The 15,573-nt window shown below is 27.8% G+C and overlaps 1 protein-coding gene and 2 long non-coding RNA genes across 3 annotated transcripts; 1 reads left to right on the forward strand and 2 right to left on the reverse strand.

Annotated features, from left to right (window-relative positions):
* Positions 1-149: 149 nt before the first annotated feature.
* On the reverse strand, positions 150-734 carry LOC126555706 (uncharacterized). Its single transcript, XR_007606927.1, has 2 exons — positions 597-734; positions 150-299 (listed from the first exon to the last, which is right to left on the reverse strand). It is a non-coding gene; the product is annotated as an uncharacterized LOC126555706 (long non-coding RNA).
* Positions 735-1,508: 774 nt separating this feature from the next.
* Positions 1,509-2,585, reverse strand: LOC126555705 (uncharacterized). The gene is made up of 4 exons (XR_007606926.1): positions 2,039-2,585; positions 1,858-1,935; positions 1,704-1,782; positions 1,509-1,632 (listed from the first exon to the last, which is right to left on the reverse strand). It is a non-coding gene; the product is annotated as an uncharacterized LOC126555705 (long non-coding RNA).
* A 5,162-nt stretch (positions 2,586-7,747) lies between these two features.
* On the forward strand, positions 7,748-9,654 carry LOC126555701 (zinc finger BED domain-containing protein 4-like). The gene is made up of 4 exons (XM_050210593.1): positions 7,748-7,975; positions 8,163-8,550; positions 8,669-9,160; positions 9,428-9,654. The coding sequence occupies exons 1-4, from the start codon at positions 7,748-7,750 to the stop codon at positions 9,652-9,654; spliced, it is 1,335 nt and encodes a 444-aa protein (XP_050066550.1).
* Positions 9,655-15,573: the final 5,919 nt, after the last annotated feature.

Raw genomic sequence — 15,573 nt, forward strand, 5'->3', positions numbered from 1 at the left:
ATAATTCAACATTTCAATAAATCACAAATCAAAACATGTATACATCATTGTATAAGCTTATCATTGAAAAAATTACACCTGTCCAGTTCAAAAAAATATATTCTTTAGTGCCTCTGCAAATTTAAGTTATGATGGTAAATTATTTAAAACAATGATAAAAAGGATATGTGTGATGCATGGATGAGACTTGATGTATTGGACCAAAGAAACATGTAAAATATTCCAGAGACTTCTTTGAATCACTATTCATCGTTCATCAACAACTAGTCGTTTTAGTATCCAATCTCAAATTGCATAAGCTGAAAATAATTTTATAATTATATTAGGTTAAGTTAGATTCAAGTAGGCTAAGGATATACTTTTAAATATATCCATGCTTAAGTTTACATACAAATTGAAATATAACAAAAAAAAAAGGTAACGTAGAGCATGGTTAAATCATTGAGTAATATAGTATTATTGAGTATTACTCAATGGGTTAAATCCACTAGTGTTAAAAATGTCATAGTAACAGATTTATTGTTAAATATTTTGTTACCTGTAACTACATGACTAATGTAAACAATTATTGTAAATAATTAACTAGAATAACTTACCCAGGTAGTGTTCATTTTCATTTAGTAAGGGTTAAGGAACTTTATTGCAACAACATTGATTTGTAAAAACTCTAATATTCATTACTTCTGTGATATAAGTGGTTATTATCACCAAACATTCCTTCCATCAAACAATCTGTAACAATAAAACAATGAATATTGACAATGTTTAATAACAAAACACATTGCCCAACATTTAAAAAAAAGCTTGATTCAATAAACAAAAATTCTATTTAGTTGTTAAATTAATACATAAAGCAAATAATGTTATAATGTATAAATGTGTAATTATATATTAACTAAAATTTAAAAACAATTATAAATGAATTTTACTATTTCCCATCATTTGAATTTGTCAATCACAGTAGCAATGTTAATACTAGATGTTAGTTCTGATTCAGTAAACATTAATAATAAACTATTAAGTTGTTAAGTTGGTCTTGTTGCATAGAACTCTTTAATTTATTTTGTACCATTGTTAGTTTTGAAAATACCCTTTCACAGGAACAACTTGTAACTGTTATTACACTGAATAATAATATTATATTATAATCAAGCCATGCATGAATAGATTCATTATTAGTATGGTATCTGATAAATATTTTGATAGTTTCATCTTAGATTCCAATATATCTACCGGACATTTGCAAATTTTGATAATATTGAAATGGTTGTTTGTAATATTGATTACAGGCGTAATCTAGAAAATCATGCTTGCTAAAGCTTGAACTAATTGCACAAGTTCTTGGTTAAACCTCGAGTTAATGCCAGAAATGAGTTCTTCGAACAATTGGTTGTATACAGTTACCTATTTCAAGTTCATTTTTTTGTTTAACTAAAATTGAGAATTTGACGTTTTGTCTATAAGAGTAGACACTTTTTATTAATTACTTCTGGTATTGTACCCTTACCTAAAAGCAGCGACAAGGGAAACAAAATGCTGTGTAACGTCCTTTCAAAATTTGATTTGGAACTCTAAGAGATTTTCTGAAAATGTATTAACTGGATCATATACATTCACCAATCACCATATTAACTTTAAACCGCAAAAATATATAATAAATTATATATAGGTAATTTAACTAACAAGCTACTAAAAATACATACCATTATCACTACATAGTTCCTTATTTTCACATTTCTTAGTAAATGTCGAATACGGAATCTGTTGTATTTTCAGCACTAGCTGTTGATAGAAATATTAAAACCATAAAAAAATTAAAGTTTGTTAAATTTATTGTTTTACAATAAAAATACATACCATCATCAGTATATAGTTCCTTATTTTCACTTTTCTTTTAACTGTCGAATATGGAATTTGTTGAGTTAGCTGAACCAGCTGTAGACACCAATAATACATATATATAAATTTAGTCTATCTAAGTACTCTCGATAAATGATTTATTTCTTACATTAAAATTGCCAAAAAATGTATTACTTACAACTGAAAATTGGATGTGCTTGATTTAAAATAATGTTTTATTGGACATTTACTTTTAATTTTTAATACCTAGTTCTGCTTCTATACAGGCTTTACGTTTTCTGTTTTCATAACCACTTCGTTGACTTGACATGTTTGAAGACTTGAAGTTCTTTATTTAATGACACTTACACAACACCCGATATATTAACAAGAATAATATTAATTATAATAATGTCTGATCATATTATTATTTAGCGGCACTACAATATTAAAATATTACAACAGTAAACATGGTACACTGTACGGACAAGTGACAACTGACTCTGAGTACTGACAACAAATAACAATAAACACTAAACAGTTAACGTTAACCTTAACATACCGATTATATTATTGAGGAAAAGTTTATGGTGTTTCATTGAAACCATAGCCTATTAACTATTTAACTATTTAGATAATAGGTCTATGATTGAAACTGACTAATCATAATTCATAAGATCATGGGTTTTTCCGCGGATCAGTGTGTATGCGTCCACGAGCCTGCTGGTGTAGGTCCGCTTCCGTTTATCTTAAAATGATTTTTTTACCTCGTATTATGTATATTCAATGTAGTTATAATAACTACCTTGTGTGTATTATAATATGATTATCATTAATCAACTATAATAATTAACTATATAAATAAAAGTCATAGTTGTGTAGTATCATGATAAATTAAATTAAATTATAATTTATTTTTATTTATAATTTATCATATTGTGTAGTATTATAGTACCCACATATATTTCGTACAGAATGTTTTTGTGAATAAAATTGATGTAATGATAGGTATTAGGTACACAAAAATATTTTATATTATATTATACAATCTGATCTATATATTTTGGTAATCAAACCAACTTTCTAAGTCCAAAATTGACCAATTTATAGCACTTCAACTAAAATACTGCAAAATACACGCAATTTACAGTTTTTTGACTGTAACTAAAAATAATTATTCTATGATTGTTTAGGTTTGATATTTTATCCCTCATAATTAAGTTGATAGTTGCACATAATTCTAATCTTAATTTCTGTATAATTTCACTGTAATTGTGTATGAGTTAAAACTTATAGCAGAAGAAATTATTAATATGATTAATATAATAATATAGTATACATAATAATATATAATACAAATACTAAATACATTAATATATACCTGATATATAATTATATACATAATTTTTGAGGGGACTAGAACAATTAATGTAAAGCGTGTATATTATGTTTATGGACCGCACGCCCATAGCCAAATGCCCCACGACACATGAAAATCATATTTTGGAAAAAATATTTGAACGTGTTCCGGTGGAGCTCAAGGCCTAAATTCTATATGAATGGAAAGGCCAGGAGACGTTTAAAAATGTGTGAAAGTATCTAAGTGAACACTTTGACCAGTTTCGAGATATTATTTATTTTGTTCTAAGTACCTACAGTACCTATACATATAATATATCTTTTTAAAATACTTAAGAAGCTATTGCTCCAGAGCGGCAAATTTGTTGGGGCGGCATATAACTTTTGTAATACTAATATTAAATACTGTGCACTTTTTTTTCAATGTTAAATCGAGTAATATTATATTTTAAAATATAAAATTATAAGCTATGGCACTAAATAGTAAAATAATGTGTCAATAATATTATTATTAGGATGGACTAGCGCATAGTGTAGATAATCATTATTATAAATACATATATTATTTTAAGGACTTTTTGATAAGAAATACCAATTAAATATATATTGCTCCAGGGCGGCTCTGATCCTTAATCCGGCTCTGCCTATTATACTTTCAATACATTTAGACCTTAAAATTTAGACTTTAAAACAATATTTTTCAAAAATGTGTAATGTTTATATTTATTATAATCTTAATTCTCAAGCAAACGAACAGCTCAATTTAATTTTGATTTATAGCATGTTTTTAAGCAAATTTGTTTCATACAAACATATATAAATATATTTGTATTTATTGATGTTTTAACACAATTACAAATCGATATTCGATACTTATATTTTAATGCAGAATACTGACATAAGACCATCAACAACATGGTATCAGAAAAAAATAAATAATATTGAAAAATATATTGACTTATATACTCAAAAGTGTATTACCAGTTTGTCATTATTACAAAAAATAATAAAACCAAAAAAAAAATATAACCTTGACAACAATTAAATTTGACGATTTAAAAAAAAAAATGTATAATAATAATATTTAGGTAGGTATAATATAATATAAGAATGTATAAATATATCATTAACATAATGTGATGTATTAACCACGCCGATGATTAAAATCATTGTCAGTCCTAAGCCTGTATAAGTGGGAAGAAAAATGAGTGTTTACTAAATGTTTAACTCCTTCAAATGTATGATAATTTGGTTGAAATACTTTTTTTGAGCCCAAGTGCAATTCGACTACTACCTGCTTTTTACCCAAGTGCAGTTGGACCATTACCTTTTTTAAACCCAAGTGCAATTCGACCATACCCAAATAAATGCAAGTTCCAGATCAATCAAAATACCAACGTGTAACAGGGTATGGTCGAATTGCACTTATTTTAGTTGAATATTTTATTTTTAAATGAAGTCATGAAGTTATGTATGTTTAAAGTTAATAATGTATATTTGATATAGTTATTTATTTATTTATCATGACTAAACGAGCTGAGCCCTTTGGACACAAATTTAAATCTACACACACTATTAGATACCTACACCATAATTTCTGTTACGTACCACATAAAATACTTATACAATTATATTAATGTACTAGGTACCAGTAAAAAAAAAATATTTTATAAAGTTTTGGTACTTCATATAATTTAAAATAATTTAATTTAAATAATTAAAAGTAGTGTAGGTACTATAATACATTTATTGGAAATTTGGGCAGCCAGATGGCCAGCCCTGTTACAAAAATTATGTCAATAAACACAGATTGTTATGGCTTAATTAAAAATAATTTTTAATTCCCCAGCCACCAAAAATATAAAAAAAATGTAACAAATGTATATAGTTTTGTAAATTTATAACGGCGACACAAGGTCCCCAGTAGGTAGTAATAGCACGGACTAAGATTAACAGGACTGGAAACGAACCTTTATCATTTGAACAAGATCTGTTACGCAAAGTTAATGAGCGATTGTGGCGCTGTCTGGTGTTATAAGTTTAAACAAATCACTGAAATACTGAATACAGTTCATGAAGCTGATGAAAAACAAATTTATTTAAACTATAAAAGTATAAAATAAATATCTTATTATAACAAGTAACATGTAAGCATTGTTTTATTCTGTGATGTAAGGTTTGTACACATTGACTAGGAGATGGCGCCACAATCGCTCGTTGACTTTCCGTAACAGATGTGGATCTTTTCATTATATTGTGCACTGTGCAGTATTGTTCGTTTCCAGTGTTTCCAGAGTGCTTAAGTAAGTGTTAATCTTAGTCCGTGAGTAATAGTAGCTTATCAGTATAATCAGTATAATTATTATCAGTATAATTGGCATTTAACTTATCAAAGTAATAGTCGAAAACTGTTTGCATACGTTCAAGGTGTATTTATACACCTTGCATACGTTCCTAACTTGTGTTTTATCATCCAACTCAGACGCGGTGCGGCAGTTTTCTACCATTACTTTTCAGAAAAGAGATGGGATTTTCAACTCAATAACAGGCAGTGGCGTAGATACGATTTTTTTCTGGGGGGGTTTATATTATATTTATGATACAAATTACGAGATATTAGTACTTTGTTTTTATTTTGCTCTAACCATTGTATAAAATATTTTGGTTTTAGGGGGGGTGGAAACCCCTTACACCACCCCCGTAAATACGCCACTGATAACAGGAGTCAGTTCACTTGACTCAGTTCTCTCAAATGAGTTCACTCAGGGAGTCAACTCAGTGAGTCAACTCTCAATTTCCATTGACTCCCATTAACTCCAAATTATCAGTTCATTAAATTAAACAACTCATATGACAATTCATTTAAGAGTTTCTTCAGAGTATTAGATTATCTATCACTAAATATATGAACTATTGATTTATAAAATGTATGAAGACCTTATTCAATATTAATTTTAATTTACTAAATTGTTTTTGTTGTTTAATGCAGCGTTTCCCAACCTTTTTGCAATGGCGACCCATAAATTTGTAACGTGCCACGTACAATCAATTGAATGATGTCGAATCGGAAAGGAAAAGTGAAATAATGAAACTCTCGAAATTATTCTAAGTGTTTTTTATTTAAAATTATTCTAAGTCCAAATGATTTAATAAATTAAACTATGAAAAATATTCTAAGTCCAGGAGACATAAAATATTAATCTGGGTGACGTGAAGGTGCTTGCGCTAACTCTGGTGGATCACGTCTAAAATGTGCCTAATCTGGACCCCCTTATATATCGTCCAGGGACTCCCGCGGTACCTTCAGGTCCCTGTTGGTCATCTGCACCTGCATCCGCTTCTTCCCACGCATTGCGTCATTCGCGCAACGTCGTGCGTCAATTATGTGTCTATAATATTATTATTATCTACGTTTTAGTACCTTTGTATATTATATTTAATGTATGAGACATCAGAGCACGTTGCAAATTTAATCTTTATTAGGTACGCGACCCCTCGCTAAAAAAAAAAAAAAGTACGCTGTAAAAGTGTAAATAAATAAGATTTTTATTATAATCAATTTTATCATTGAGTTTTTTATAAAATACAATATACTGAATAATAATAACTTAATTAATAAATATAATAAATATAATCGTAATAACTTTACGTCATTTATTCTACAATACTAGTTAGACTTCAGTATGAAATAAAATATAACATAAGAATTTATCAATTTACGGCTAAAATAACTGTAATCGTAACCACGAGTCGCGACCCACCAAAAAACTTTCGCGACCCAATAATGGGTCGCGACCCATGGTTTGGGAAACGCTGGTTTAATGCAATACAATAATATGTCATATCCTTGTGTATTTACTATTTACTATTAAGTATGTATATTAAAATATAGTACAATGACTAATGAGGAATTAATTTGAACTTTTATTTTATATACAAATTGAATTTAAAATGTTATATTATTGTGAACATATGAATGTTTTATTAAATATACATATTATGTCATATATATTTATTATATTTTTTTATTTTTCAAAAAAACAATGTGCCCCATGAGTTCTTAATTTGAAATATAATTAGTTAAATATAATTTGTGTATTCGATGTTTTTTCATAAATTATATTTTGTGGACAAATACAACGAAATGGAACACTACAAGGTAGCATAAATAGCTGTATTATTTTAAATATAAAAATTATAAAATAATAATTTTATAAATTAGAATAAGCATTGTACCAAACTACCAATATATACTAAAATGCTGATCTTAAAAAATAATTTAAATATCACATATAGTATATACACTCCTAGTTGCATAGTGGCACGTTATAACACGTCAAGTCTTGTTGCAGTAAAGAGACTAATATGATTTTATGGTATAAAATTGTCATTAACATGTAATACCATTGACTTAAGTTGTCTCATCTTAATTGGTAATCGTCTTGTATTCTTGTCATTCTTGACTCTTGTTCAGTTTATTTCCGTGCACAAAGTTAGTGTTTCAAAATTGTAACATTATTTTTCACTTATAATATTTAAATATTTAAAAATGAGTAAGTCTAGTATTATTTGGGATTATTTCCAACTTGACTCAGATAACATAAATGTAAAATGTGGTCTTTGTCGCACAAAATTAAAAAATAATCGCTCTTCAACATCTAACTTAATTAGACATATTAAGTCTAAACATCCCACTGTCAACTTATTAAATAGAAATACACGTGTATTAGAAGAGACTGTTGATGATCCAAATGATGCTCCATCAACTTCTACTACTGTAAGTTAAATTAAAAAATATTTTGTCAAATAAAATAAAATAATTTTAAATAAATAACTAAATTATTTCAATTAATAAGTTTTTTATTTATTTTTATTAGTTAGGACTACATAAATACTAAATAATTAGTAATTACTTATACTGTTATACTAATATTAAAATTATATATATATATTTATATTTTTAGAATACAATTATTTCAACAACTAACCTAGCGGTAAACCAAACTGAAACATCCTTACAAATTCCATCTAATGAACATGCAATTCGTCCTCAAAGTTCTAGATTTGTGAATAATCCCATTACTCAGTATTTATCTAAGCCTCTTGGTGCATCACGCCGTAAAATTATAGATCAACAAGTTCTAAAAATGATTGTGAAAGAATACTATCCCTTCAGTATTGTTGAAGATAGGGAGTTTGTAAAACTTTTAAATTTGTTAAATCCTGGTTATACACTTTCGTCGAGAAAAACGTTGTCGAAATCTTTATTACCTATAATGTATAATCAAATATATGATAAAGTGAAACAAGAAATAAAAGACCATGCAAAATATGTAAGCATTACCACCGATAGTTGGACTTCTATTAAAAATGAAAATTACATTGCTGTCACATGCCATTTTATTAATAATGAATGTGAATTGAAATCCTATCTTCTCTCTTGTTCAAAATTCCGAATCACACACTTCAGAAAATTTGAAAAATGATTTATTGGCGGTCATTAAGAAATGGGGCTTGGAAAATAACATTGCAGCATGTACAACTGACAATGCACATAATATTGTTAATGCTGTCAGTTTATGTGGTTGGAGGCATGTAGGTTGCTTTGCCCATAGTTTAAATTTGGCAGTACAAAATGCCCTTAAGTCAATATCTGAAACAAGAGATAAAGTTAGAGGAATTGTTGGACATTTTAAGAGAAGTCCACAGGCAGCTGAAAAACTTAGAGCTATGCAAGAGCAATTGGGCTTAACACCTCCTTTAATGCTCATCCAGGACGTCGTTACACGTTGGAACTCAACGTATGAGATGTTTCAGCGTATTCAGAATCTTAAAGTTCCTCTTTCTTCTGTATTAGTAGAGTGTAATTATAATGTTTACTTGACCAATGAAGACTGGCACATTATGTCCAAGTCCTGCGAAGTATTAAAATATTTTAAGGAAATTACAGTAGAAATCAGTAGTGAGAACTCGGTTTCTATTTCAAAATCTGTTGTGTTTAGCCGAGCACTTCTCAAACAATGTACATACTTGGATACACAGTTTTATGATTCACAACAATTAACTGATATGATATCCACATTAAAACAACAGGTAGAACAGAGATTTGGGCCGATTGAAAAAATACAAATTTATGCAGAAGCCACAATACTTGATCCGAGATTTAAAAAATATGGATTCTTAAATAATAGTTCATTTACAGAATCAAAAAAAACAATTATTGAAAAAGCTACTACCATACATATTGGAATGAAAAATACAATGCAACCAGCTATACAAAATCAATCTGTGACGTTAGGTGAAGATTCTATTTGGAATGACTTTGATGAAGAGGTAAGCAGTAAACTTATATCCACAAATCCAACATCCGCAGCTATTGTTGAAGTTGATAAATACTTACAAGAAGGGTTAATTCCAAGGCATGAAAATCCTCTAAAGTGGTGGAAAGACAATTGAAATGTTTATCCGTGTTAACACAGTTTGATTGGCTTATGCACACGAAAACGAGCGCCCGAGAAAAATACTTCGCTGTGTGAGCGTGTCAAATCATGGTCTATCGGGCCGATGTAGCAGTCCATCTTCCCACTGGGACACAGGACACATAATGTTGTTTTTTTATGATACTTAATTTTTTTTACAAGTTATGCGTATACAGTATACCATAATTTAAAAATGCTCATAACTCACCTAAAACTGAGTAATCTTAAAAAACCAACATACGAACACATTCTTACCATCACGTTTCATAATAGATCATTTCACTTCAAATATTAAACTATAATAACGAGCTTAATGTGCAGGGGCGTGCCGAGGAGGTGGTTCTGGGGGTTCAAACCTCCCCCAATTTGACTGGCTTATTAATACAGTATATACTTACATTTATTTGAATGATATTGTTCTAAGTACTGAAGTTTAACTTTAAAACTTTAAGGTTAAATTAAACCATCCCCAAAAAGAAATCCTGGGCACGCCCCTGTTAATGTGATCTGCCGAGATTAAATATGCTATGTTACGCATTTGTAAGACAACAAATATTTGTGTGGCGCTCGATTTTAAGTTTGAAAAATTGAAACCACAGACAATCACACACGCATAATATACCTAAATGCTTACATATTTTTAAAAACATGTATGTTTAAAAAAAATAATAATATTAATAGGAAAATAATTAACTAGGTACACTCTTATTTATTTACATAAATATTCATAATAGTCAATAACTGCAGTTTTTGGTAAGATATATGGTACCAACAAAGTTATGGTTTTATATATTTTTTATAAAGCAAGTAGGTATTCTAGAGGAGATTCTAGGGGGCTGGTGAAAATATTTTCGTAGAGGCCCTTGTAATAGAATTTGAACAGAAATTTAAAAAAAACTCAAAATTATGTTTTTCTCATGTTACATTTTTATATACTGTAAAAAATAATATACTGTTTTAAAGTACTGTTAGTATATTATCATATAATTTGAAATTTGAATATATTTATAAGTAGGTAGGTAAATATTAAATATTAAGTTGTGAATATTTTTTTTGCTTTGGTTTTGTGCAAAAGTATATTAATCAGTAGGTACACCGATGACATACCTATTCAATTTTTTTGCTCGTTTGTTTTCAATATATATCATCATGATCAAACCTCTTGGCTTTTGTGGTAGCTTTTTATTAATTTTAGCTCTGAAAACCACGATAATGCACCAAGAATATTCACTTTTACATCGGAAACCACCCCCATAGTTTGAAATTGGAGCATTATTTCGACTAGTTATGCTGTACACAGACACAAAAACAAAAAAAAAAAAAAAAACACACATCATTGTAAAATCAATACATTCTTCACTTCGTTCAGAATCTAAAAACAATTAAAATGAGTTTATTACTATATTTAAAAACTTTAAATTATTACAACTCTAAGTATAACAAAACTACTTTAAAATAGTTCTATGGTTGCTATGTGCATTTGCAAACTTATTTATTATGTCATCAATTTCTATGGTGACTTAACTTCACGTTTTTCTATAGATAAGATGCATAAACTTGTAAGGTTAGTGTCTAACAAACTACTTCTTAAATAACTACTTTTACGCGTTTCATGTACGTTTACACGGGTATTGTTATAGCAATGGAGCATAATTTATATGTTTCTGAAAATGCTATTTCATATTCCTTAAGAAAGTTATGAAATTGAACAACATCTTTCATTTTTAAATTATTTTTTGTTTCATAACGGTTCATGGACTTTTATAATATTTTTAATTCTGATTTTAGGCATTAAAATAAATAAGCTTTTGCAAAGGAAGTATAGTGTCAATCCCGCTTATTATATCAGTATTATCACCAAAACATGAATTTAAATAAATATATTAATCTATCAAAGAAATTAAATGCTAATTTTAATAATTAATCCAAAGATTTATTTCTCAGCGGACAAGATACTGTTTTTAACTCATTATAAGAGATTTCATATAATTGTCATTAATTTAATAAGAAAATGGTAATAATTTGGTTCTAATTAAAATCATAAACCTAACTTTGAGTGCTACTGTATTCGTTTTCCAAAATTATGTCTTAAACCTAGTATGTTTTCACAGAAAAAAACCACAAGATAACATAATTTGTTCCAAACTTATAGTGTATTAACATGTTTGGCCCTAATTAATAATTAATAGCATTATTATGAAGCACGCTATAATTATTTATAAGTACTATTCTATAAACAAAACGTTTTATGTCCAATTTACTAAATATAGTATGTTGAATATTTAGTTATTAAATGATTTAATTATATTAATATATATTCAATGTTTTTAATACCTATCGGTCTTATTATGGACAAATCAAAACTAGGTAATATTGCTGTTTATACAGCCAATCAAATTATCAAAAACTACTATAGGTACATATATTTCAAGACACCCAAAAGTACTATTGTTGGTAAATTACAATTTTTTCTTGATGTATAATTACAAAGCTTTTTTTTTACTTTAATACTAATTTATATATTATAATATGTTTACTATATTACTATTTCCCAACAGTAAGTATGTGTCTAAAATACATCTAAATACTTTGATTGTTAATGTTTAGTACCTTCAAAATAATTGCATAGAACTATTTTGTCATTTAAACATTAAAATTATAATGAAGTAGGTAAGTAATAGAATATTTTTAAATGTAAATGAAAATGTAATATCAGATTCTCAAAATTAAAAATAAAACAGTTTAAAAAAATTAACACACAGTATAAAATACATAATATTATATATAATAGTATAAATGTATAATACCAAGAAATAAGTTTCATTGAAATTCTTCACAACTCACAACTTATTAATACTGTTGTAATATGTAATATAATAATGAAAAATTAACTGAATAGGCACAAGAATAGTCTAAATTTAAACCTACTGGTTTGTAACCACAAACCGTTTATAATTTTGAATAAAAGTTAGGTACATAAAGGTATCTAAAGTTACATTTAAATAGGTAATAATTGGTTGATTTTTTTTATTTTTTTGAAATATCAATATTAACTATTTATGTTACCTATATAAGGTTTTATAAGTATATGATTATGTTTTTATATATTTATTTTTATTTTTAAGTTTCTAGGGTAATTAAAATCATAGGCCATAGCACTAGCCCCTAGTAATAACACTGACTTAATAATATACATTAATGTTAGTACTTTTAGTTTCCAGCTACTTACCTACCTCTAGGTAACTCATATAAAACATTGTCCTCTTAAACTCTTTAATAATTTGTGTATTATTTTATTGAAGAAATAAAATAAATGTAATATTTAGTAACTTATTATTGTAAGTGGTTATTCATTAACCACAGGGGGCTGGTGAAACGTGCATTATTCATTTGGTACATCTTTTTTTCAGATAGGTACTACATAATTTGAGTGTAATTTGGAACTACTAATTATTTACAACTAATTTATCTTTGAAATCTATAAATAATGTTTTAAAGAAGAGTGGAAAATGTGTAAAGTTTAGACATTAAGAAGATTTTCAAATAATTATAGCAAATTAAGTTGTATGCAATAAATTTATCACTTGTATTCAATCAATTTTATTCTACTAGTAGATGAAGGTTAAAACTATTGTACTTACTAATATTACAACAATTCTGTTTTCATTATGTTTAATACAAATTTTTTCAAATACAATATCAACTAGCAATATGCCTATATGTATACAAAAAAAAAAAATTAAATTATTCATTTGACAGTTATAAAACTACCTACATGAGAATAAAATAATATGATGAACTAAATTATAGATTTATTATACATTTATATTGAACTTTACATTTATATACATTATACACATAAGAAACATATTTACGTTTTTAAGATACCTACAAAATATTATATTCTTTGATATACATATTATACAATAGGTACCTACACATAAATCTGTAACCACTACCTAACAACTCATGCATTCTAGTATCTATCGTCAATATATTATTGCCATAATAATACAATTTTATACTGTAAACAAAGTATTGGGAAGTATAATTCTCTAGCTGGTTACCAATAGCACCCACATACATGAGTATGACATTATTGACACTGAAGTCCAAAATAGCACATCACAAATTATTCTAAAAATTGGAGAATAGTTCAGACTGTATCCTATATTACAACAAACATCTTAGGAAAGGTATTTTAATATAAGTACTAAGTAGCATCATTGCATCAACTGTACATGTAGTTAAGGACGTTAAGGTTATTATGAAAATCATTATATTCTCATAACTCAATACGTTTTTATACTTTTTAAAATTTTTTGGACATTTACATAGTAGGCATTGTGAGAACAATAGAACGTAATAAATCAGAATTATTAATGTTCTTGATAACAGTTATCATTTTGTATATAACATGTTTGTATTATAATTATTCATGAAAAATGTTATTTATAGATTTTAAATTTTTTAAAAAACCTAAATAACATATAGGTAATTTAAAAAATAAAAATCTTATTTTAAAACAACCAGAATGTTTAAATTTTAATTAAATCGCAATTAAAGAACCCACATTTAGTACGTATTAATTTAATGTAAAGTTAAAAAATAATTTGTGTTTGAAGGAATTGAAAAAACGAAAAAAAAATTATTAACACGATGTGGGATTCGAACCGACGACCTCTAACTTTTTGGATTCGACGCCTTAACCATTGAGCCATCATCATATATAATTTTCGGATAAAATACGGTTCGGGTAAAATATTTTTCGACTAAAATATTGTTCGGATAATATATTTTCGAATGAAATATTTTTCGAATAAAATACGGTTCGGGTAAAATATTTTTCTAATAAAATATTGTTCAGATAAAATAGTTTTCTTTGTGAATATTTTCTTATAAAATATTTTTCGGATAAAATACGTTTCGTAAAAAATATTTTCTGTGTTTTTATTTTCTACTAAAATATTTTTCGGATAAAATACGGTTCTGACTTTATATTTTTCTTATCAAATGTGGTTCTGAAAAAATACTTTTCTTAAAATATATTTTTCGAATAAAATATTTTTCGGCAAAAATACTGTTCGGACAAAATATTTTCGGACATTTTACGCGCTCCCGAATGTATTGATTTTACAATGTTGTGTGCATGAACATTAGAGTAATCTAATGTTCATGGTTGTGTGTTACAATGTTGTGTACACGAGAACTTGTCGAAATAATAATAATAAACTTATAAATTAAAAACTAATTCTGCTTTATGCGTACATAAATTGACTATGCATACGGGCATAAGCAGTGGCGTCATTTGGGGGGTGGCAACTTGGGCATTTGCCCTAGTCTAATATTTATATTGACTTTAAGTCGGCACATTTAAAAATTATAAAAAGTCTTATTTTTAATGATTATGACCATTATTGTGTATATTATTATAATTTATAATATTGATATATTAAAGTTATTTAAGTGGGATAGTTGGTACTTTGAGCTCACACATTTAGATTTAGACACTTCATACATACTGGCAGTCATGACAAAATAAATAGGTATGTCAGCAACTCGTGATACGCATGTCTGTGACGTAAGCATTTCTCAAACAGGTTGAGCGGTGGAGTGGTGGTGGAGTCTTCGGCGGCGGCGGCTATTGCGGCAGTGACGGCGGTGGACCAACGAGAACCGGAGAAATGCTACGTCACAGTACAGGGCTGGGCGGAGGGTGGGTGCGCGATTTGTTTCTAAACCCGTAATATTGCTGACATACCTGTATAATTTGTCATGCTGGCAGTTGGCACATTTCAAAGTACGTACTTTGTAGTTTATACAAGCGTGGTATTACTGGTATTGGTATAATATTATTATGTTGTTTGACAACTACTAAAAGAAACTAACAAGAATT

Source organism: Aphis gossypii, unplaced genomic scaffold, assembly GCF_020184175.1.
Source record: "Aphis gossypii isolate Hap1 unplaced genomic scaffold, ASM2018417v2 Contig01013, whole genome shotgun sequence".
Taxonomy (NCBI): Eukaryota; Metazoa; Arthropoda; class Insecta; order Hemiptera; family Aphididae; genus Aphis; species Aphis gossypii.